The sequence below is a fragment of the Taudactylus pleione genome, unplaced genomic scaffold, assembly GCF_031769625.1.
Source record: "Taudactylus pleione unplaced genomic scaffold, aTauple2 ptg000117l, whole genome shotgun sequence".
NCBI lineage: Eukaryota > Metazoa > Chordata > Amphibia > Anura > Myobatrachidae > Taudactylus > Taudactylus pleione.
In genome coordinates, this window is record NW_028284519.1 from 20,075,481 (window position 1) to 20,101,279 (window position 25,799).

Here is a 25,799-nt window from a genome sequence, read left to right on the forward strand (position 1 = left end):
GCTGTGCTCAATGTCATGAACGACATTGAGCACAGCCTGCCAGGGACAACACTACACGATATCGCTCAGGGAGCATATCGTGTAGTGTGTACCCACCATTAGAATGCAAGCACCAGAATCCCGGCACTAGTCAGAATCTCGGCGTCAGCATCCCGAAGGTAAGTATTGGGGTTAGGGGGAGGGTTATGGGTTAGAAACAAGGGGGAGGGTTAGGGTTACGCTGTGGGGGGGGAGAGCTCGGATTTTCTCTCCAAGTTTGGATTTTTCCAGACAGATTTCGGGTCTCAGAAAGAAGCAAAAAGTAATCTTTCATGGACAAACATCATCTTTCATGGACAAAAGTCCATGTTATTAAATAGTAAATGTTTTTGAAATTAAGTGAACGGTAAGATACCTTACAAACATTGCGTTCTTTTACAGATACAGACATTTATATGGAACCGAGATCCAATTCCTCTGAGGTGTTTAAAATCTCAAGTGATACTTTTTACAGTATAGGAGAATGGACCCTGATGAACATCACTGTGAATAGGATGGAGTCTACAGTTTATTACGCGGTAAGACAGGAGTTCTATATTTTTATAACTTAACAATGTTAGTTTTATATCATGTTCATCTATTACAAGTTCTATTTGCCAAGATAGAAATATGTATCAAAATTAGAGATGTGCGGGTTTCTGAAATCTGAACACAACCGAAATTAGGGGTTCCGATTAGAACCAGGTCAAGATTCGGATTCACTGTTGTGACCTAGTTCGGGCCGAGTCCCAGTTCGGATCTGTTGCTGGTTCGGAACTCGGATTTAAAAACTGAACTTGGGTTTTGGATTCGGACATTTTAGCTGTATTTATCGATTTTAAATTGATTCCGAATCCAAAACACGAAGATGAATCCAGATCCAAAATCAAAACCAAAACACAGTGGTCAATGCATATCTCTAATCAAAATATAATCAAAAGAAAAATAAAACTAAACAAACATCTATAAAAACTGAAGAAGGAAGATGAAGAAAACCAAACATCAAGAGAAGGCCCAAAGGGTACTCCCACTGGTTGTCCGCCTACAACAATTGCTACACTGCATTATGGGCCTGACTCAGAGTTATAAGCAAACCCGATGGTTTGCCTACTCCAGTGGCGAGGAGACTCCACGTGCTCTTGACCATACTGCGCGTGTGCAGAATAGGCCCTGTGACGTCGCACACAGTTCCCGCTAAGCCGCAGCCTGATTGACATAGACTGTAGTCTTTTGGGTGCAGGGAGGGGGTGGCGCTGGGTGACGTTTCTGAAAACGGGGGCGTGTTGCACCCGTTTTCTGGGACTTCTGAGGCCAGTGTCTGTGTCTTCGAGGCAGATTTCCTGGCCTCGGCTACAGATGTGAGACAGCCATTCTAAGTAACCTGAGGGCAAGTGATCGTATGCTGCATCCTCAGATGCAGCTGCGGATCATACAAGCAGGCAGGAGGCGGCTATTTACACAAGACGTCTCCTGCTATTTTTGTAACGTGAAACAATAGACTCAACAGATATATTTATTTTCATGAGTGTAAAGAAAAAGATAAATACATAGGTACACTGGGCCTAATTCAGACCCGCTCGCGAGTGTAGGACGCTCGCAAGCGGGTCGATGGTACCCTAATGCGCATGCGCACGACGGAGGGAGCTCCGTCGTGCGCATGCGCGAGACCCGGCGAGCTACAGCCAAGCTGTCGCTCCAGGTCTCGCACCAAAGGGGGCATGCTGTCGATGGTGACTGACAGCACGCCCCCTTTGGTGGGCGTGCCGGGGGCGTGGCTGCCAGACGGAGGCGTTCCCATGGGAACGCCTACCGTTTGGGTCCGGCCCCACTGACATCAGTAGTGATGTCAGTGGGAATGATTTTGGCTCTGATAGAGCCAAAATCACTCCTGGGCTTGCGGCAGCGAGACCCTACCGCAGGGTCTCGTCGCAAGCCTGATGGTCGCGATGGTCTTGACCATCGCAACCATCATCATGGACGCTCGCTATAGCTGTGGGTGGTAACCCACAGCTATGCGAGCATCCAAGAGGCCGCTCCATTTTTAGGTAGGAGGGCACTGATTCAGAGCGAGCGCTCTGGTCAGAGCGTCCGGCTCTGAATCAGGCCCACTGTACAGCCATGGCCAACAGTTTTGAGAATGACACAAGTATTGGTTTTCACAAAGTTTGCTGCTTTAGGGGTTTATTTACTAAGCAGTGTTAGGAGACAGAGTGAAAAGTGATAAGAAAGTGATAAGGTGCCAGCCAATCAGCTCCCAACTGTCATTTTTCAAACACAGCCTGTGAGATGGCAGTTAGGAGCCGATTGGCTGGCACCTTATCACTTTTCACTCTGTCTCCTAACACTACTTAGTAAATAGACCCCTTAGAGTTTTTAGACCTTTTTGTCAGATGTTACTATGGTCTACTGACTGAAGTAAAATTACAAGCATTTCAGAAGTGTCAAAGGCTTTATTTGACAATTACATTAAGTTTACTTTAAATTAGAAATAGCTATAATTCTTGCATTATTAGATGTGGGACAACCGGCAATCTCCAATTAATATTAAGATTAGCCAGTTGAATTTGTTGCATCTACTAATCATTTCATCATAGGAAACATAATGAAACAATTGCTCCATGAATACATGTCAATAATGGAGACTGACTCTCTATTAAAAAAATTGATCACAAAAAGAGTTAATCAGTAAGTTAATGTAATTAATCATGTTACTTGTGAATGACTATTCATTATAAGTATATTTATGGACAAATAGGCTATAGAAACAAACATTATCAGATAATATCAATAACAGCTTTACTATTGGCTTAGAGAGCTGTATATAACAAAAACCCCATAATTGATACCAGTAAATACTATTAGCAGAGATAGCAGTGACAGCAGGTCATAGTGTAAATTGTCAGAATGATGCACATACAGAATTTGCTGGGAGTAGTAGTTCTTGATACACTGGTCAGAGTGTGAATGATGTTGATTAGATGTATAACGCAGTAGTTGGTGCTGGTGGCGGTTAGTCCACACGTGGTATACTAAAGCAGTTCTTTTATTATTTATTATATATCAGGTAAAACAGCAGGTAGCCTGTGACACAGGAAATCAGACAGGTGTAACAGCGGTAAATGTAATACACTGTTTATGGCAGCCTGGGGCTCAGGGTATTGCTTTGCATTATAGTGCATCATGCATGATCGTGGTTCTGACACCGGTGGATAGTAGCAATGGTGGCCTAATGTACAATGGTGGAGGTATAGTATACTTGTGGGCATACAGCAGACCACTGTAGGACTCTTTGATGGTGAGAGTTTCCTGACCTGTCCTCTTGGACACTGGGGAGTAAAGACGCGTGAAGTCTCCGTGGTCAGAGCTCTCTTAGCAAACTATGGCTACTTCCCACTTCCCTAATGGCTGAGAAGACTGAAACCATATATGAAGTTTCCTAATAGGACATGCAACAGTACTTTTGAATAGAAAAGCCATAGCGGATCGTAAATCAGGTTTACCTGTGAACACTGAAGTCGCGCATCATGATTTAGGGCCTGATTCAGACCCACTCGCGAGCGGCTGTCCGCTCGCAAGTGGGTCGATGGTCTGCACTGAGCATGCGCACGATGGAGGGAGCTCCGTCGTGCGCATGCGCCAGACGCGCCGAGCGAAGGAAAGTCCTTCGCTCGTTGTGTCTGATCAAAGGGGGCGTGCTGTCGATGTTGATTGACAGCACGCCCCCTTTGGTGGGCGTGCCGGGGCGTGCCTCCCTGACGGAGGCGTTCCCAAGGGAACGCCTACCGTCAGAAGCCGGCCCACTGACATCACTAGTGATGTCAGTGGGAATGATTTTGGCTCTGATAGAGCCAAAATCACTCCGGGCCTTGCGGTTGAAAACCTCAACCGCAGGCTCCGGCTCGCAGTTTCGATGGTCACGACCATCGCGGCCATCAAACTGCACGCTCGTATAGGCTGTGGGTGGTGACCCACAGCTATACGAGCGTCCAGGAGGACGCTCCATTTTTATGGAGGGCGGCCCTCATTAAGAGCGTGCATTCTGCTCCGAGCGTACTGCTCTGAATGAGGGCCTTAGTGAGCAGTGAGCAGCATTTAGGATCTATGAGAAGTGCTCCATTGTCTGCATCTCAAACAAGCGGTTCTACAAAAGCAGACTGCTCAAACCCTGATAGAGGTGTACCAAAATACCATTTTTAGCTAAACGGAGGTTTAACTGCTCCCTAAATTTAGAACACTGGCCATTTCAGGGGCTCAATAAAATGTGTAAACCATGAATGAGAAAAAATGTATATGAAAAATTATAAACTTTTGCACCCACAGTCTGATTTAAAGTAAGTGGCAAAATGGGTGTAATTTACACCTAAATAAAGTGCACTGAGGTATGGCATATTCCTCTCATATGAAGAGTTTGAGCTGTGATCAAGATGATCACAGACATTTAAGACCCACTTATAACCATGCTTATAACCATTTCCAATTCATGTGCCCCCCTCCCTTTTTATATACACACAATCCCATTCCCACCCCTTTCTGGCCAAATATATACAAGCCTCTGGGAACAGGCGGAAGTGGCTTAATGTTAGAAATCTGCAGAGCTGTTCTTAGCATGTGATCAATGATTTCATACAAATTACGCTATGCCCAGGGGTGTATCTATAATGGGTGTAGGGTGTGCAGGGAACATGGGCCCCTGGGTCCAGGGGGCCCCGCACCGCACACCCTGCACCCATAATATTACTCACCTCTCCGGAGTCCCATGTCGGCGCGGGGGTCCGGCGCTGTAAAACTACTGGAAAATGGCCATGGCGGCCATTTTCCCATCGTTTGCGCATGTGCAGTAAAGGGAAAATGGCCGCCTATGCATTCATTATAGACTCTGGGCATGCTCTAGTGCCCTGAGTCTATAACTCCGGCGCTGGCCGCGCACAGCTCAGTGCGCTGCCAGCCGCTGGGCAGAGAGGAGGGGGCCCGTGTCGGAGACTGCACACGGGCCCCCTCCTCTCTAGAAACGCCCCTGGCTATGCCAACTGATGATGTTCTCGCTGTGGATGAGACCCCAGGCAGTATCTAATACACAACGCAGAAGAAGAGCACATTGTATTATACAACTCTCATCACAAAACAGTTCATTTAAATATTGTATAAAAAATGCACTAAAGGTGCTAATGGCAAAACTATTCAAATGTGATAAAGTAATAACTTTACATTTTATCAAGACAGTTCCAATTACAGATTACGCACATCTGCTAATTGTGATTGCAATCTGTATCTTTGTTTCTATCAGTACATTTCAGTCAGTGTTGGCAGGGACGAAACTAGGATTTTTGTCACCCGAGGCAAGACAGTAATTTGGCGCATTCCCCCTCCCTGCAAAAATACCAAAACAGAGGGCACTCCTGAAAAGGGTGTGGTATTGTGGCTAAAGATGAGCAGGTTCGGATCTCAGAGACCGGAACCCACACGAATTTCGGGGATCCGAGGCGATCCGAGCCAGGATCTCCCTGCCTGCCCCGGATCCCTCACCCGAGGAAAAAACCTTGCGATCCCGCTGTCGGGTTGCGAGGTTTTGTATTGAGCGGGCTTAATGCTGATTGGCTGAGAGACGTCTGTCACGGCTCTCAGCCAATCAGCGTTAAGCCCATTTAATATGCACAGTTGCAAAAGAAGATGGCGCCGCCATCCCCCGCTGCCTGACAGCGCCGTCACCCCCCGCTGCCGACACCACCGGCACCCCCACTGGCAGCATCCCTCGCTGCCGACACCAACACTGCTTGCACCCCTGCACTGCTGCCCCACGTGCTGAGGACACATTCAGCGACCCCCACACTGCTGGCACTCCCACACTGAGGACACCACCAGCACCCCTGCACTGCCGACACTGTCAGCACACATGCACTGAGGACACTGCTGGCACCCCCGCTCTGCCGACACCGCCAGCACCCTGCATTGAGAACACCACTGCACTGCCAACACAGTCAGCAAACCTGCACTAAAGACACCACTGGCACTGCCGAAATCGCCGGTTCCCTTCACTGAGGACACTGTCAGCATTGCCATTCCATGTACTGAGGACACCGTCAGCAACCCCTGCACTGAAGACACCGCTGGCACCCCTGCTCTGCTGACACCGCCGATACCCTGCACTGAGGACACTGCCAGCACCGCAGCACTGCCATTCCATGTACTGAGGACACCGTCAGCAATCCCGCTCTGCCGATACCGCTGTCACAGTAAGTGCACTATTGGTGTATCCAACCCACACTGTATAACACACCATGGCCCTGATTCAGAGCCGCCCGCAAAAAGCGAGCGAACGCTCTGAATAAGGGCGTCCGCTTTTTTTTTTAACTGGCCTCCTGGCCGCTCGCTAAGCTGTGGGGTCCACCCACAGCTTTTTGTGAGCAGCCAGGTGACCATCGGGCTTGTGACGAGACCCTTGTGGTAGGATCTCGTCTGCCGCAAGCCCCTGTGAGCTTTCAGCTCTAATAGAGCGGGAAGCTCACTACTGACATCACTCGTGATGTCAGTAGGGCCGCCCTCAAATGGCAGGTGTTCCTTCAGCCACCCCCTCTCCCCACCTACAAAATGGGGCGAGCTGTCGATGAACATCAACAACCGCACCGTTTGTAGTGAGCCCCGAAGCGAGCGAATTTCTCACTCGCTCCAGGGCTTGCGCCGCGCGTGCGCAATGACTCAACATCGACCCGCTTGCAAGCGGGTCTGAATCAGGCCCTGTATCTGTGTTGGAATTTGGAAGCTGAACTGCCACATGTTAGTGCCGCCCACTATGTCACTTAGCTTAGTCAGCCAGCTAGCTGGATACAACCTTTTGGCCTTAACTAGATGAAAAAAATAATATTGTGAGGTGGTCAAAATTTATTGGAAATGACAGGAAATAAATGTGATTGAGGTTATTAATACTGTAGGAACAAAAAAAGGCCAATTTTATGTGATTTTAGCTGTTTTTTGGATTTTTTAAGAAAAAATCCAGACCAAAACCAAAACCCGAAAACAAAACACGGAGGAGAGGTTTTGGCAAAACCAATCCAGATCCAAAACCAGGGGAGATCCAGATCCAAAACCAAAACATGGGGGTCGGTGCATATCCCTAATTGTGACACAGTAATGCCCCTTACACATTATGCCACACTAAGTAATGCCCCTTACAACACATTAGGGGAGATGTACTAAGCTCTGAATAGTGATAAAGTGGAGAGTGATAAACGACCAGCCACTCAGCTCCCAGCTGTCATGTTAAAGGCTGTGTTTGAAAAATGACAGTTGGGAGCTGATTGGCTGGTGGTTTATCACTGCCCAGTTTATCACTTTTCAGAGCTTAGTACATCTGGCCCATTGTACCATACAGTAATGCCCCTTACACATTACAGTGTGCCACACAGTAATGCCCCTTATACATTATGCCCCTCACCCTCCATGAACCTCTCACCCCCCCCTCTATCAGCCTCTTACCTTTCCCCTATCCCCCTCCATGAGCCTCTTACCATGCCTGCATCATCAAGTGTTGATTTGGAGCCACACTGGTAGCCGCCGTCCGCAGCCCTTGAGAGAGTGACACAGTGCTGTAGTCATTCTAATGTGGCACCGGTCACAAGCCTATCAGAGCTCATGGACCGGCTGCCGCTGCTGATTAGCGGCCGTTCCATGAGCTCCTATTGGTGCCGCCTTAGAATGACTGCACCGCTGTGTCACGCTATCAAGGGCTGCAGTGGGCAGCTCCAAATCAACTGCAGCCACCCAGACTCCCGTCTCCTCCTCGACACCACTCTAAAGTCTGGTGCCCAGGGCACATGCCCCCTAGCCACACACCCCCTCCCCCTAGTTGTGGCCCTGGTGTTGGGCTGGAGCATGAAGGACCATGGGTGTAGCCAGTTACCACAGGGATACAGGCCAGCCCCACAGAGGCTTGGTAGATAGACATTAGAGACCATGTAACTGACCATATAATAGAGTAACAATGACACCTAGAGCAAGTGGTGGGACCCTCAGGTAGTGGGGTCCACCGGAGATTTCCCCTGTACTCCTGAGGGCCAGTCCAACCCTGATTTCGGTAGAATGTGCAATATTATGTACAATTATTGACAGAAGGCAAGACCCTAATATTCTAGTACAAAAAACATGCAGTGCCATGTTCAGATATTTGTTCCATCTCTTCTTAATATTTATTATTGCAATTATTAGTTAATTCCCTGTCTATTTTAACCCCCCCCTTGTTTTCATTTAATCATTCACATGTTGTATATGCTGACTGATTTATCTTACTTTATAGATTACCATGAAAAGGAACCCTGCAGTGCAGATTATTGCCTTTATCATCCCCATGTGCTTCTTGGTTTTTCTGGATGTAGTTGGAACTTTCATAAATCTAGAGAATAGACTTATGTTCAAAATCACTGTTGTTTTAGGATTCTCTATGCTCCTCATCGTTCTGAACCAAATACTCCCTACATCTGACAGCCCTCCATTGTTAAGTATGTTATTCATATGATTCTCCCCTCCTACTGTGTTTGACCTTCGCCCTTGTTCCTGTATGTAGTCCCATTCTTCCCTCCTTCTGTGTCTGTCCATGTCTCTTATTCCAGCCAGTGTATTGTCTACTGTCCCATTCTCACCTCTCCTCTGTCTGAATCTGCCTTCCCCTTTATTCCTGCCTGTGTCTTATGTGTGGTCCATTCTCTGGGATCAATTTTCCTTTCTCCCCTCATATGATGTCTTTGCTTTGCTTCTTCTCTAATCCTACTGTCTCTCATTGTGCTTGTGACTTGTCTGCTGTTCATGTAACCCTTCTCCTTTGTCTGACCATTGTTCCCTATTCCTGCTATATGCTGTTGTAGATGGTGTACCTTCGTCCGATGATGAATGCACATCTCCGATGGTTTGGGGTCTGCTCATGCGTTGAAAGAGTCTTGTGATTATGCCTGCAGACCCTTCCAAGCTGCAGCATGATTGACAGGCTGACACTTGTCACCGCTCCCGGAAAAAGGGGATGAGGCCAGGGTATACGTTGGCGGACCGAGATTCCTTGCCTCTGAAGTTAGCAGCACCTGGTCAGGCTGCGGGAAGCTTCAGCTCACACAGTCTGACCAAAGGAGCAACCATTGTGGCCATTGGTCATGATGGTTGCAGTGGCGCTGGCAAATGCAGCATGGAGGTCTGACACCTCCTTCTGCATTTGTATTAAGATGGATAGGTTTGCACAGCTTCTTGTGCGTGGCCCTGCAATCATGTCCATCACTAAATCAGGCCCTAGGTTCTGTGGTCAGCTATTAATTCTGCTCTTCATACTCTTAAGCTGGTCACACACTAGACCAACTTACATCCAACTAGCCAATTTGTTGATTGGTTGGAATGAAAATCTGGTAAGGAATGAAAGCAAATGACAATCAGCAATTTGCTCACAAACGATGGAAATTGAACAAAAACTGTTGTTTGAACAAATTGTTTAGATCAAACATTTAACAAACATGTCTGACGACCATTTTCATCTGTTTTCTGACATTTAGGAGCAAATTGCTGATAATCATTAACCAGATTTTCATTCCATCCAATCAACAAGTTGGTTGTTTGGATGTAAGTTGGTCTAGTGTGTGGCCAGCTTTACTTTTCATTGCAGCCTTTCCTGCGTTTTGTCCAATCCTTCATTCAACTACTGTGTATCAGGCAAAGATCCCCCATTCCTGCTTGTGTTTTACCTGCTTATCCCAAACCACATCTCTAATGTATGTTCAGGGTAGGGATGTGCAGGCTCGGATAGGTTCGAGTTTGCACGTTGAGTTCGGATTTTTCCCTCCAAAAAAACGGAACTCAGAAAGAGGCTAAACGTCATCTTACATGGACGAACATCATCATTCCTGGACTTTTGTCCAGGAATGATGATGTTCGTCCATGTAAGGTGACGTTTAGCCTCTTTTTGAGTTCCGTTTTTTTGGAGGGAAAAATCCGAACTCAACGTGCAAACTCGAACCTATCCGAGCCTGCACATCCCTAGTTCAGAGTATATAATAAGACACATTTACTTTTCGGATATAGTTGTATGTTTATCATATTTAAACATACTAATTTTTGTCACTTATCTTTTAGGTATATTCTGCTGTGCATGTATGGCAATCATGGTGGCTAGTATACTTGCCGCCATTACAGCTTCATACATGATAACACTTTCTGAGACAAACAGTGATGTCCCCCGCTGGATAAGATTCTTAGTTATAAAGTGTCTGTCACGTGTCCTGTGTTTCAAATTAAATTCCTTGAGCGAAGATGTGAGCGCTGTGGTGGTAGCAGAAAATGGTAAGTACTCACAGTGTTGCAAATAAAAGGGACTGAGTTGTAAGGTGGCCAGGTACGATGTAGGGATCAATTTTGCTCCCTATGATACTCTATTTTTCCACTGGGAATAATTTACTTGGAATACTAGTTACCTTATAATTCATACTGATGTCTGATGTTATGGTGGATGCTCATCAAGGTGGTGAGTGAAGATAAGTCTGTTATGAGGTGTTTAAACAAAAAAATTGTCTGCATTTTTCCTTGGAAAGGAACAGAAATAAGTGTTACACAAGTTGCTGGAGAATTGTTTGCTTATGGGAGAGGCAAAGATTGCCAGAAACAGAAGTATTGAAGTGTTTTGCAAAAGTGAAATTGCAGGTGTATTTTCTGCTGATGAGAAAAAGTTAAAGTCTGTTTTGAAGTATTTTATGGACAAGTTGTATGCATGTCTGAAAACCGTGCTACAAAGTTTGCTAAAAGTTATGCAACTTGCAAATTTATGGAAAAATTGCCAATTGTGAGATATATGTCTGTGAAGAGAAATGTGCACTCTCCTCAGCATTGGAAGAGTTAAAAGAAATTGTGTTGTTTTATTCTGGTGATATCCTCAAGCTCATTAAGTCAAGGCGTGGTGCTGAGGGAGCAGAGATTCCTATTGAAAGGCTGTTGAGACTGCTTGATACATGCTGGTAATTGTAGTGCCACATGAAGAAAAATGTTTTGCTGTGTTGAAAATACTTTTGAAGGCAAAGTGTGATTTAGTGAAAACAAAACCAAGTTGTTCCTGTTTATTTTGTGCCAAGAATTATAGGAAATAAAAATAAATATTCTGAAGGTAGAAGACCTTCTACAAAAGTTAATTCTCAATCTAGAGAGATGGAAAACCCGGGCTGGAGTTTACAGTCTGAATGTGAAGAAAGTATGTTACATGGAAGTGAATTAAAGCTGTTTGAAATCCTCTGTGGTGAATCCTTTCAAAATGATGGGGTAAAAAGTGTAATTCCACAGAAAGAGACATTTAAAAAGCAGAATAAAAATGTCAGTGTGTTTGGTCAGTGTAATAAGGTGCAAGGTCCACTAGAAGAGGACTATATCAGCATAGAAAAATTTTACTCTCTGTGTGAAGTTTGGCGTCAAACACTTTTGCACTATTGTGATCAGATGACTTGGAGGACAAGTCTACAAAGAGAAGCTTTTGCATGAGCAAATTGAAAAGACATTGCAGAGTGAATTGTCTTCTTTGAAAATGGCATTTGTGCAGGATAAAATTAAAAATTAAAAAGACAGACCTCAAATTGGCAGCATTGTCTGAACGCCTTGAGGAGCCTGAAACATTCAAATGTGTTACAAAGTATGAGAATGGGCTCCTAGCAAAAAATGACTTATTAGAACAATATATTGTTGAATTGCAGCAAAAGTGTGTGGTACTTCAGCAGAAAGTGGAAGAATTGAAAGAATGTGTCCAGAGACATCAGAGTGATGCAGTGCGCATGCAAGTGAAAGTGGTGGATCTGACTCTGGTATTAAAAGAAAAAGACTCTTTAATTGTGTCCACACAAGTAAAACTTAAAGATTGTGAACTGGAGAAAAGTTCTTTGGCTGAAAAGCTTTGTGAAGTGAAAGAGAAGTATCTCCAGATGCTGCAGACTCACGCTCAGTGGGAAACTGACTGTGAAGGAAAAGAGATGGAGATGGTCAGTCTTTAAGTCAGCTGGAAGGAGCAAGTACAAACGCTCCAATCCAATTTAGCTGCAGCTAGAGCAGTTTCAGAATGTCTGACGGAAAGAAATGTATTCCTGGAGGAAAGTCTGCATAAAGCCGCAGAGCAAACTGAATCCTTGGAGAGAGAGCTTAACCTTGCCCATGGAAGAACTTGGAAGTTGCAAGAACAGAGGGAGAGTCTTGAGTAGTAAACAGGACCAATTGCAAAGATTCCAAGTGGAGAAGAATACCAAAGAACTGGAGTTGCAATGTAAATTAAATGTGGCAGAGTCTGAAACAATTGTACAAAAGTTGAGAATTGCTGATTTTGAAGTTGTGAAGAGCAATCTGCTACAATCTGAAAGTAGCTTGGAAAGACCCATGGCAAAAATTGCCCAGCTGGAAGAGCAACTATCTGCGGCTCAGAAAAAGTTCCACATGGTAGTGGGAAAATCACAAGAGGAAAATAAGTTAAATAACATTCTGAAGGATTCTAGACCCAAAATGGTGTCTGATGTCTTCGCTGAACCCAGTGAGGCAGACGTACATAAACACAAGCAGCAATTTTTACAGGTTGATCCTGAAAAGACTGGCGCGAACAGTGAGATGCTTAAAGAAACTAAGATGTTCCACAAGAATGATGTTTGTCAGCAGCAATTTGACAAAGATGTCCTCATTAAATGTCACATTGTCCAAGATGAGACAGAAGTACTGGAGTTGGGAAATTCCGTAAAGGATTGTCTAATATAAGTGGATGAGATTCCTTGCAGTGTCTTTCAGATTACAGTGATGGCTGAGAGGGTGAAGTCCTCCCAAAGGGACACAGGTCCAGATGGCAAAACCATGTCTGAAGTTGGTGATAAAGAATTGACGTATACAGATGGTGATCGCATGCCCTGTAAAGCAAAGATGCAGGATGTGCAGAAGTCTACGGAGATGGTGATGGCTTCAAAGGATGAGACTCTCGATGCCGTGTGTTCAGAGTGGTATGAATGTGACTCAATCACATAGTTTTGCAGTGCAAAGCACAACCTTGGAGAAAGTTAATTCTGAGAGCCTTGTGAAGAATAATACTCATGTATGTGAACCAATGCCTTCATGCAAGCTGGATGGAACTTGCAATGCTGCTGAATTTGTCTATTGGGAAGTGGAGTGGTCCCACATGATAAAGCTTGAAGCAAGTAGTCCAGCTCGACAGTATTTGAAAATAAAGACCTGTGTGGAGGGTGAACTTCAACCTGTGCTGGTGAAACATTTGGAAGTAGTTCATCATATTTTCAAGGCTCAAAAAATGGGAGCAGAGGAAAATGCAAGTGATCTATGCCTTAATGAAGTGGAAAATAGCCATCAAAGCCGTGAGATAAAGTCTGCGGATCAATGGAGCAAAGATTCAAGTATCTTACATGGACATGAAAGTCCGGAATCTGAGGGTGACAGTGCCAGTACATTGTCTATTGACATAATGCCAAAGTCCAGAAGTTGTGATGCTGGTGATTCTCAGGATAATGTTGGCCCCTTGAAAGAAGAGGAGTTATCAGTGAAATATGCCAGTAGCCAATACAGGGCTTCAAGGCTGAAGGTTAAAGATGTGACAAGCAAAAATTGGCCAAAAGATGTGCCTTTAATAGCTTTACGTGGCAAGAATAAAGATGAAGTATGTCGCTTTGGAAAAAGTTACTTCAAGTTCTTAATGCCTGTTGTGGTACCCAAGGGTGAGCCTCAAGTATTGCATAAAGAAAGCAAGTACCATAAAGTGAGGAAAAAAGTAAGGAGAAAAATTAACTCTGGAACTTGGAGGATGCGATCCCCAGAGATTACCAGAGTCTGGATGATCTTGGATGTGGTGGATGACTCTGAGAAGAAACCAGAGGGATTTTGCAATGAGAATGCCTCGTCCAATGTAGCTGAACCCAGGGGTTTCAAGCTGGGGAGGGGGATATGTGGCAGTATCACCAGAGATGGCATTGGTGAGCAGCAAATTCTGTGTGGGGCAGGAGAGATCCGCCCACTCAGGAGAAAAGGATTCTGGGAAGATGTGTAATGGCTGCCATATGACCAGCGCCCAGGTGAGGCTGCTGGTGGACTGTCAGACAGTCCAGGTGGGGCTGCAGTCAGAGCGAAGCAGACCAGGTGGTCAGGATCATACCTGCAAGGAGGCAGGAGAGATCCCTATACCTCTGACACTGTCCTTGTGAGAGGTGGCAGCCAGCAAGCTAAGAAAGCTATACCAGGCCAGGAGGCCAGTGTCCAGTACTGCATGTGGCAGGAAGGACCCCCAATCTCAGAGACTATGAGAGACTTTCATGCAGACTAGCTGCTTCTATAGAGAGGGTTCAAGAAGTGAGCTAGTGCCCTAAGAGAGGGCTAGGTTGTTTGTTATTTTCTATTTCAGTTTCCTGGTTTCCATGCTGGAAGTAAAGCTCCATTTTCATTTATATTTACTGGAATGCCATGTGTGGCCTTTAATTATGCACCTTATCACTGCACCACTGACCCCAATCTACCGAGTAATTACCCCAAGTTATCACACTATATTGACCTATTGTGTATAATATAACGCCCAAAAGGACACAAATCATGGATTTTATAGACTCTGTAAATGTTACAGTCATAACGCAACTAAGATAGCTCTAGTAGGAACACAGAAGTGTTTGAAATAGGAACATATGGCATTTTATCCACTACCTTCTGAAGAAACTGTCTGAGATGGTGAAACTAGTTATGAATATTGGGAATGACATTTGACATTATTATACTGCAATGTATGCAATGACTGGATTGACTGGGCTTTGGCACTATTGATTCAGGAGTTACCAGTTACAATATTCAAGGGAGAGTGGCACAGTTTATTCAGCTAGACGAGACTGGTGATATTAGGTTCTCTACTACACTGGAGAAATATCACCTCAGCTACACATATATTTGCAACTCCTTAGCACAGAGACTTACAAGGACCAACCAAATGCTGGGTGACCTCAATATCTGCTGGATGCTGAGCTGCTCTGCCCCCACTTCCCCGCTCTGTCCCGCTCCAGCCCCTTGCTCTGTCCAGACCCCCAGGTTCTGTAATGCCCGCCCCGCCCCTAGTCTCGGTCTACCCCTGCCGCTCTGTAAAGCCTGCCTCCTGTTTATTCCCATTCTCCCACAGCCAGTGATTCCCCCCTGCCACTCTGTAGTGCCCACCCCTTGCTCAGTCCTATGCCCCCCTGCTCAGTTCCGCATCCCCCAGCACCGCCCCTTTACTTTATGCATTTTTATTCTTTTTCTTTTCTTGTTTAATAAAGTTTACGTCTGAAGCATGTCTTAGTTGGTAATGGAAATCCTAAAATGACCAAATCCTCTCCCATTATCTTCCCTTGTTCATTACATTTCTAGGTGCTACAAATAAAAATAATGCAAACAGAAAAAAGGTTAAAGGGAAAGGAAACCTCTCATCTACAGAAGTAAGATATGCCACCGAGGCACGTCTGCTAAAGAGAATGTTGTTGGAAGTTAAATATTTCCACCGGAAGTTGATCCACTCTAAGAAGCAAGATGAAGGCAAATCAGATTGGCACTTCGCCGCTCATGTGGTGGATCGTCTGTTCCTAATACTATATCTCATTGCTATAATTAGTGTATTTGTTACTGCGATTGCTTTATGGAGCCAAAAATTTGAACCTTCTGAATAAACTAGCAGTAGCCTATATCTGTGCAGTGTAATGCATGTTGTATAAGGGAAGTTTTTGTAAATAGTAGGGCATTGGCCTATATAAATGAAAAAATATGCCAGACGCTAAAGTATATAGGCGTTCAACTTATATAAAATTGTACTTATCCAATTTGATATATATTTTAAAACACTGCACTTTTACTCCTGATGCTCACCTCTAAATTTGGGTGCTGAACCCCAAAAAGAAACAATTAAAAAATAAAGGGAGAGAGCAGAGGAGTAGGAACATATGGCATGGTTGCTTGGAAGGTGGATATTGTCTATACAGAGATGGTTATATGAACGGGCAATTAGGGCTATCACACAGGGTGGGGTGGCCTGAGGGTGCAGCTGTAGTCACCATGCCGGTGCCCATCTGCTCTTGCTCACTGCAATATTTACAAGCTGTGCCGGCCGCAGCACTATATGTTCCCTCTCACTTGGAGTCCCAGTCTCCCAGAATGCCGTGAAATGGCATGGTGCATGGCATTCCGGAAGCGGCCACTGGGAAGATTAAAGCGTTCTATTAAATAAATGTGGCGTCGCAGCAATTACCCTGAGTACAGCTGCCCATAACACATATTTTGCCCAGATATCTCTCCATATTTTCACCAAAAACAACCAGTGATCAAAACATTAATCACATTGGGACCTATAACATTTTTATTTTGCTTCCCATAAAATGTAGCTGGGCAGTGACTGCAGTCATTATGTGCACATGGCATAAGTGTCTGTTTTTATCCTTCTGCCTCAGGGAGACTTCCCAGCAGCGAGCATGAGGTGGCCACTGTAGGGGGGTCACATTGCATAATTTGGCCCCAACCCCCTTGCAGTGGCCACAGCATATTACAGAGTGTTTGGGGTTATAATGAAGCAATTCACTGAGTATCGCGTCATCACTCACCCCATTTCACTATTGTAAGAAGTGGGTAGGATGAGGGAGAGTTCTCCCACTCTTCCAAGAGTCCATGGTACTTCCCCAAAAGTCTGGAGTGTTCCTGAATTTCCTGCAGAGTGGGAAAGTATCACATATGCTATTTAGTCATTGGGCTCCATTTGATCCTGTGGTTCGGTCTGGCCTCCACATAAGTCAGACCAATTTACTACCCATATTCTAAGTATCAAATGACTGTATTTGCCCCACTGTTACAGTCAAATCAAAATTATGTACTCTTAACCCTTCGAGTGTGTAATATCATTAACCATTTAACTGTGTTACGGTTCTCACGCGGCTGTGTAAGACCTATAGAGCAAGGGAGAGGAACTTCCACCAACAACAGCCACCCGCTGTTCCCTTAGTGATTTATTTACACACCGGTAGTTAGGTGGATTTACGCCTCCAGCAGTAGAGGCTTACACAACCCACGAGAGACCGCAGGACTGCTGACTGAGGGCTAGACAAGATGATGGGTGGCAGTCCTTCCACTTCGAGGACTAGCTGGAGTATGGCTGTGGGAGTGTAGCACTACACTGAACAATATGGTCGTAGGTATGTCAAGGACTGAGGAGCAACTGAGTAGTCAGGCAATGAGTGGCACGACAATACTAATTGCTGCTGTGCGGGAGTGACCTGGACAGAGATGTAGCAGGATACAGGCAAAACTGGACTGGACAAGATAAGATAAGAATGGACTATGACAAGACTGACAGAAAAACAAACAAGGACTGGACAGGCAAGATGCATACAAAAACTAGTGGCTGAAGTAACAAAGTTCAAGGTGCGGCCTTGTGGGCCGTAGTGCGGCTATGACTGCCGAGATGAGCTGCAGGCTATGATGCTGCCTTGTGGGCCGTGGTGCGACTATGACAGCTGAGATGAGCTGCAGGCTATGATGCTGCCATGTAGGCCGTGGTGCGGCTATGACAGCCGAGATGAGCTGCAGGCTATGATGCGGCCTTGCGGGCCATGGTGCGGCTATGACAGCCGAGATGAGCTGCAGGCTATGATGCGGCCTTTCGGGCCGTGGTGCGGCTATGACAGCCAAGATGAGATGCAGGCTGAGGTGTGTCTGGAGCAATATGGCAGACAGGTGAACTCTGGCACGACAGGAACACAGGCAGGAAGCAGACTGACATGGCTTGACTGGACTCTGGAATGACAGTGCCACAGGCAGCAACAGGTTATATTCCACAGGCTAATACTAAACAGACAGACAGGTGCAGGATACTGGAACTGTAGAACTTGGGGAGACATGCATACACTGGTTGTCAGACAGTATAACCAGCAATGAGAGCAGGGCTGGCTGTATACTTATGAGATGCAGGATCCAATCAGAGACCATTCCTGGAGAGTAACTCCTAATCAAAGGCATTTGTGTACCTGCTCTATAGAGAGACAGCTAGTAATTAACCAGAACAAACAGGACATGATGCAGTATCCCAGTAACAACTATGACTGGGAACTGCCACCAAGATGATTTGCTAACCGCAAATCCTAACAAACTGGTCCGGTCATTTGTGTGATGATGGCAGCCAGTAGTGCTTAGGCTGGTCATCGCACATACGACCTTCACCGCCCCACTCCTAGCCCCATCTGTAGAAGAGGAGATCTGTTTTTGGGGCCGTGGCTGTTGAGCTGTGAGGAGCTGGTCTGCTAGATATTGAGAATACAGCTGCATGCAGTAAAGCAATAAAGCCCCATGAATCGGAGGGGGTGAGCATTGCCTAAGGAAAGTTCTTAATAATATTATATACCAGCAGAATAATATTGGAAAAAAAATATTGCAAGCTAATCTATACCTAGCTAATTGGGGAATGGAATTATAGCCCTTGTAGAGGATGTACAAGATAAATATCACTAGAGTGATCAGACAGACAGTAAAGTAAAGGGTTGCAGGGTTAAGGGGCCTATCCATTACCCGACGTTGTGAACAATCCGACCAAAACCAGGAGGTTTTGGTTGCATTGTTCACAAAGTCGGGTAATGGATAGCCTGCAAGACCAGCGATGCGTGTGCACGCTGGGTCCTTGCTGTCCCCGACTATCTACTGAACATGCCTGTCAGCACGACGACGCTCATCAGGTTTGGCATGTTCACAGATAGGAGGTTGGGCTCCTTCACTGAATGACGTTCAGTGAACACCGTTCAGTGCGGGCACCACACCTCGGCGACCTGAAGGTCTGAACGCTAGACGTTCAGACTTTCAGGTTACCTAATGGATAAGCACCTTTACACTTCACAAGGTAAGGGATTTAATGCATATTCAGATCTTCTATAGCAGAAAAACACTAATGGTGTGTACACACGTAGCGATAAAAATGCACTATTTGAACAATAACTATATCGTTATTTAAATCGTTCATTTTTTGGTCCCTACAAACTCACCAATGATGTGCTGCCATGTATGGACGATAGCGATATCGTCCATTGGTTGTGCACGCAGGTCAACTTGCTCGATATCGAGCCAGTTACTATAGGGACCCGCGATCATTGAACACGGGTCACTATAGTCGTCGGTGAGTAGGTGGTGTGCTGGATGATCGATATCAATCATCCAGCACCCCAGGGAGGGTGCAGGACGATCAGCCAGCGATATCGTATCGCTGGCTGATCACTACGTGTGTACGCACCATTAGACGAGCTGGGGGAGAAATGAAAATTATAGTTCATGTGTATTTGAATTACACAAGCAACAAAAATTAGCTTCTACTATAATATTAAATAATTGACAGCTTATGTCTAAATTGTCTATAAACATCTGTTCCCTTTTGAGCAAAGGCAAAACTGTAGTCCTGCAGTCATAGATCTGGCAACATTTTTTCTTTGTGTCAGTATCAGGAATAACCCCTCTTATTATAACTAATATGGCTGTGAATTCCAAAGGAAAAATTGCAATTAAATGACTTTCTCATAACTGCAAACACTAAAACAAGCTATTTGCCAGCTCTGGGATGGGAAATAACTGCTGCTAGTTTACCTCATAAATAGCAATGGATTAAAGCACAAAGGCAAGACTAGGTTTATGGTAGCTCACAGCACTTTGGATCATGCGCAAACAAAGAGAAGACCGGTTGCTCCTAGGTGGCGAGTCTCTAATAACCACTCCTAGCTAGATACAAACCTATAGCTCTTTCTGGATGTTTCATGCTACTGAGAGACAGTGTAGGACTCTCTCCAATTGTTACATTATAGCTAAGTGAAGTGCTACATTTTATTTGCTGTGTCCCCAATTAAATGTAATAAGCTTATATTTCAAAGAAAGACGTGTAAAGATGTTGGTATCTCATTAAGGAAAAAGTAAATTGCTATAACCTATATGTTGTGACATTCACATGTATGTAGTGACAATTATCATTTGCTACAATCGAAAGCTTTGCTAATTATATTGGTGAAATACTGGTTGAGGTTTCATTATATTAGGAATGTATTGTATTTAAACACATGTATATTAATGCAATAAACTTGTCACATCTCTTAAGTATCTGCTAAAAAACAAACAATTGTTTAACCACAAAATATGATATTATAAATAAGTACATGTCGACATTCTCAGAATATCGACATTAGAGTTAGCATGTGGATGGGAGGGTTAGGGTTAGGCACTAGGGGGAGGTTAGGGTTAGGCTATACTTGCCTAACCTTCCGCATTCTACAGGAACCTCCCGCTTTAAGGTGTGAGCTCCCGTTTCCCTGGAAAGTACATAGAATCCCCCGGTTCCGCCACTGTACCATTGAAGATATGGACTGCGTATGCACAAGTCTGGATGTAGCAGGGCGGGGCTCGAGGATATTGTTAATACTATAGGATGGCCAAGTTGTGGGTAGCGGTGGCTGCCTAGCCCTCGCACTGATTGCATTGCCTTCCTTCTCGTCCAGAGTCTGATGCCATCGACTAGCTGCAGCAGTGTCCTCTCCTCCCCCCCAGTGGCGAGCAAAAGCTCATCCTATTCCGGACCCAGTGGTGTAATGATGACAGTGCATGTGCCTGGGACACCAGTATGGGGCTTTCTTTCAGCATTCAACCGGACATCAAGCATACTATTATGCTGCCTTCTTCCCCACATTCCGTTTGCTGAGCAGAGTGAGCTGAGTGCCTGAGGCTGTGTCGGGGAACAATCGCTCTGCAGCAGGACTGCAGCAGGAAAAAGGGGAGCCCACATGGTCAGTACTAGTAATGACTCTGCTAATACTACTGGTGTCAGGGCTTGTTCAAGCAAATATATATATATATATATATATATATATATACATACTGCCTCTCCCTGTCACCCACTGCCATTCCCTGTCATCCTCTCCATGCCACCTACAGCCTCTCCCTGCTACCCTCTACCTCTCCCTGTCATCCTCTACATCTCCCTGCCACCCACTGCCTCTCCCTGCTGCCGTCTTCCTTCCACCTACTGCCTCTCTTTGCTCCCCACTGCCTTTCCCTGCCACCCACTGCCTCTCCCTGGCTCTCTCTCCCTGCCACCTACTGTCTCTCTTTGCGCCCCACTGCCTCTCCCTGCCACCCACAGCCTCCCCCTGCCATTCACTGTCTCCCCAGTCACCACCTGACACCCACTACCTTTCACTGACTTCCTCTGCCTCCCTCTGCCACTGTCTCCCAGTCACCACCTGACACCCACTGCCTCTCCCATTAACCCACTACCTAGCCCTGCCACCCTCTGCCTCTCCTGTCACCCACTGCCACCCTCTTCCTCTCACTGTCACCCTCTGGCACTCCCGCCAAGCTTTGATTCTCTACGCCAACCTCTGCCTCTCCCTGTCACCCTCTGCCTCTCTACATAACTCTCTATGTTTCCCTTTCTCCCTCTGCCTCTCCCTGTCAGCCCCTCTACCTCTCCCTTTATCTGTCCCTGTTACCCACTGCCTCTCCCTGCCACCCACTGCCTCTCCATTTCACTAACTGCCTCCGTCTGCCACCCACTGCCTCTACCTTGCATCCACTGCCTCTCCCTGTCACCCTCTACCTCTCCCTGTCATCCGCTACCTCTCCCTACCACCCACTGCCTCTCCCTGCCACTCTTTGACTCTCCCTGCCATCCTCCTCCTCTCCCTGTCACTCACTGTCATTCTCTGTCACCCTCTTCCTGCTACCTACAGCCTCTCCCTGTCACCCTCTGCCTCTCACTGTCACCTATTGCCACCCCCTGCCACCCGCTGTCTCTCCAGTCACCACCTGACACCCACTGCCTCTACCATCCAGCCACTACCTAGTCCTGCCATTCTCTGCCTCTCCAGTCACCCACTGACACCCTCTTCCTCTCACTGTCACCCTATGCCACTCATTGTCACCACTGTCTCTCATTGTCTCCCACTGCCCCCTCCCGCCACTCTGTGCCTCTTCACGTCACCATCTGATTCTCTCTGTCACCCTCTACTTCTCCACATGCTGCCCTAGATGTACAGTAGCAGCTCTAGAGCAGTGAGCAAGAGGGGAATCTGGGCTGCTGAGGAGGGTCACACAGGTGACATGCTGGGATTGGACGCCCAGGATATTTTCTTATGGCCCAGCCATGGTGGATGTTGCGCTCTCTCTTCCATGCAGGATTACTGTTGTCTCTCATCACCTAGTATAAAAAACAAATTCAGATGAGGCCACACAAGTGCTTTTGAGGTTTATAACCAGCTCACAGTTTGTTAGATGCTCTAGAATAAAGATACACATGTTGTGGGGCCCAGAATGTGTGTTTTGGGAACCTGACTGTCAGATATGATTGTCTGGGGCTCATGCAGAGTTGGTTAGAAAATTAGTGTTACTATTATAAAAGACATGTGCAAAAAATAACGTATTTCTGCCTTGATGTAGTCAATAGGTCGACATTTATAATGTCGACATACTGAATGTCGATTCCACAATGGCAACGGTTATTATGGTTATCCCTATAGATTGTAAGCTTGCGAGCAGGGCCTTCCTACCTATATATCTGTTTGTTATTACCCAGTTTTGTTCTGTTAATGTTCCAATTGTAAAGCGCAACGGAATATGCTGCGCTATATAAGAAACTGTTAATAAATAATAATAATAATGTCAAAATTGTTAAGCTGTCGACCGACAACATGTCGACATTCTCAGAATGTCGACATTAGAATTAGGATGTGGATGGGAGGGTTAGGGTTAGGCACTAGGGGGAGGTTATACTTGCCTAACCTTCCGCATTCTACGGGAACCTCCCGCTTTAATGTGAGCTCCCGCTTCCCTGGAAAGTACATAGAATCCCCCGGTTTCGCCACTGTACCATTGAAGATATGGACTGCGTATGCGCAAGTCTGGATGTAGCAGGGCGGGGCTCGAGGATATTGTTAATACTATAGGATGGCCACTACAGAGTTGTGGGTAGCGGTGGCCGCCTAGCCCTCACACTGATTGCATTGCCTTCCTTCTCGTCCAGAGTCTGATGCCATCAACTAGCTGCAGCAGTGTCCTCTCCTCCCCCCCCAGCGGTGAGCAGAAGCTCTTCCTATTCCGGACCCAGTGGTGTAATGATGACAGTGCATGTGCCTGGGACACCAGTATGGGGCTTTCTTTCAGCATTCAACCGGACATCAAGCATACTATTATGCTGCCTTCTTCCCCACATTCCGTTTGCAGAGCAGAGTGAGCTGAGTGCATGAGGCTGTGTCGGGGGACAATCGCTCTGCACCAGGACTGCAGCAGGGAAAAGGGGAGCCCACATGGTCAGTACTAGTAATGACTCTGCTAATACTACTGGTGTCAGGGCTTGTTCAAGCAAATATATATATATATATATATATATACATACGGCCTCTCCCTGTCACCCACTGCCATTCCCTGTCATCCTCTCCATGCCACCTACAGCCTCTCCCTGCTACCCTCTACCTCTCCCTGTCATCCTCTACATCTCCCTGCCACCCACTGCCTCTCCCTGCTGCCGTCTTCCTTCCACCTACTGCCTCTCTTTGCTCCCCACTGCCTTTCCCTGCCACCCACTGCCTCTCCCTGGCTCCCTCTCCCTGCCACCTACTGTCTCTCTTTGCACCCCACTGCCTCTCCCTGCCACCCACAGCCTCCCCCTGCCATTCACTGTCTCCCCAGTCACCACCTGACACCCACTACCTTTCACTGACTTCCACTGCCTCCCTCTGCCACTGTCTCCCAGTCACCACCTGACACCCACTGCCTCTCTCATTAACCCACTACCTAGCCCTGCCACCCTCTGCCTCTCCTGTCACCCACTGCCACCCTCTTCCTCTCACTGTCACCCTCTGCCACTCCTGCCAAGCTTTGATTCTCTACGCCAACCTCTGCCTCTCCCTGTCACCCTCTGCCTCTCTACATAACTCTCTATGTTTCCCTTTCTCCCTCTGCCTCTCCCTGTCAGCCCCTCTACCTCTCCCTTTATCTGTCCCTGTTACCCACTGCCTCTCCCTGCCACCCACTGCCTCTCCATTTCACTAACTGCCTCCGTCTGCCACCCACTGCCTCTACCTTGCATCCACTGCCTCTCCCTGTCACCCTCTACCTCTACCTGTCATCCGCTACCTCTCCCTACCACCCACTGCCTCTCCCTGCCACTCTTTGACTCTCCCTGCCATCCTCCTCCTCTCCCTGTCACTCACTGTCATTCTCTGTCACCCTCTTCCTGCTACCTACAGCCTCTCCCTGTCACCCTCTGCCTCTCACTGTCACCTATTGCCACCCCCTGCCACCCGCTGTCTCTCCAGTCACCACCTGACACCCACTGCCTCTACCATCCAGCCACTACCTAGTCCTGCCACTCTCTGCCTCTCCAGTCACCCACTGACACCCTCTTCCTCTCACTGTCACCCTATGCCACTCATTGTCACCACTGTCTCTCATTGTCTCCCACTGCCCCCTCCCGCCACTCTGTGCCTCTTCACGTCACCATCTGATTCTCTCTGTCACCCTCTACTTCTCCACATGCTGCCCTAGATGTACAGTAGCAGCTCTAGAGCAGTGAGCAAGAGGGGAATCTGGGCTGCTGAGGAGGGTCACACAGGTGACATGCTGGGATTGGATGCCCAGGATATTTTCTTATGGCCCAGCCATGGTGGATGTTGCGCTCTCTCTTCCATGCAGGATTACTGTTGTCTCTCATCACCTAGTATAAAAAACAAATTCAGATGAGGCCACACAAGTGCTTTTGAGGGTTATAACCAGCTCACAGTTTGTTAGATGCTCTAGAATAAAGATACACATGTTGTGGGGCCCAGAATGTGTGTTTTGGGAACCTGACTGTCAGATATGATTGTCTGGGGCTCATGCAGAGTTGGTTAGAAAATTAGTGTTACTATTATAAAAGACATGTGCAAAAAATAACATATTTCTGCCTTGATGTAGTCAATAGGTCGACATTTACAATGTCGACATACTGAATGTCGATTCCACAATGGCAACGGTTATTATGGTTATCCCTATAGATTGTAAGCTTGCGAGCAGGGCCCTCCTACCTATATATCTGTTTGTTATTACCCAGTTTTGTTCTGTTAATGTTCCAATTGTAAAGCGCAACGGAATATGCTGCGCTATATAAGAAACTGTTAATAAATAATAATAATAATGTCAAAATTGTTAAGCTGTCGAACGACAACATGTCGACATTCTCAGAATGTCGACATTAGAATTAGGATGTGGATGGGAGGGTTAGGGTTAGGCACTAGGGGGAGGTTATACTTGCCTAACCTTCCGCATTCTACGGGAACCTCCCGCTTTAATGTGAGCTCCCGCTTCCCAGGAAAGTACATAGAATCCCCCGGTTTCGCCACTGTACCATTGAAGATATGGACTGCGTATGCGCAAGTCTGGATGTAGCAGGGCGGGGCTCGAGGATATTGTTAATACTATAGGATGGCCACTACAGAGTTGAGGGTAGCGGTGGCCGCCTAGCCCTCACACTGATTGCATTGCCTTCCTTCTCGTCCAGAGTCTGATGCCATCGACTAGCTGCAGCAGTGTCCTCTCCTCCCCCCCAGTGGCGAGCAGAAGCTCATCCTATTCCGGACCCAGTGGTGTAATGATGACAGTGCATGTGCCTGGGACACCAGTATTGGGCTTTCTTTCAGCATTCAACCGGACATCAAGCATACTATTATGCTGCCTTCTTCCCCACATTCCGTTTGCTGAGCAGAGTGAGCTGAGTGCCTGAGGCTGTGTCGGGGGACAATCGCTCTGCACCAGGA

At 46.5% G+C, this 25,799-nt stretch overlaps 1 protein-coding gene across 1 annotated transcript in view; it reads left to right on the plus strand.

The window, feature by feature from the left end:
* LOC148524686 (5-hydroxytryptamine receptor 3A-like) overlaps nt 1-15,674 on the plus strand; it is an 84,105-nt gene extending 68,431 nt beyond the window's left edge. Inside the window, exons 6-9 of the mRNA XM_088471934.1 lie at nt 421-557; nt 8,306-8,507; nt 10,117-10,323; nt 15,379-15,674. Coding sequence (XP_088328060.1) covers nt 421-557; nt 8,306-8,507; nt 10,117-10,323; nt 15,379-15,674 — 842 coding nt within the window. The remainder of the gene's footprint in view (nt 1-420; nt 558-8,305; nt 8,508-10,116; nt 10,324-15,378) is intronic.
* The last annotated feature ends 10,125 nt before the right edge of the window (nt 15,675-25,799 follow it).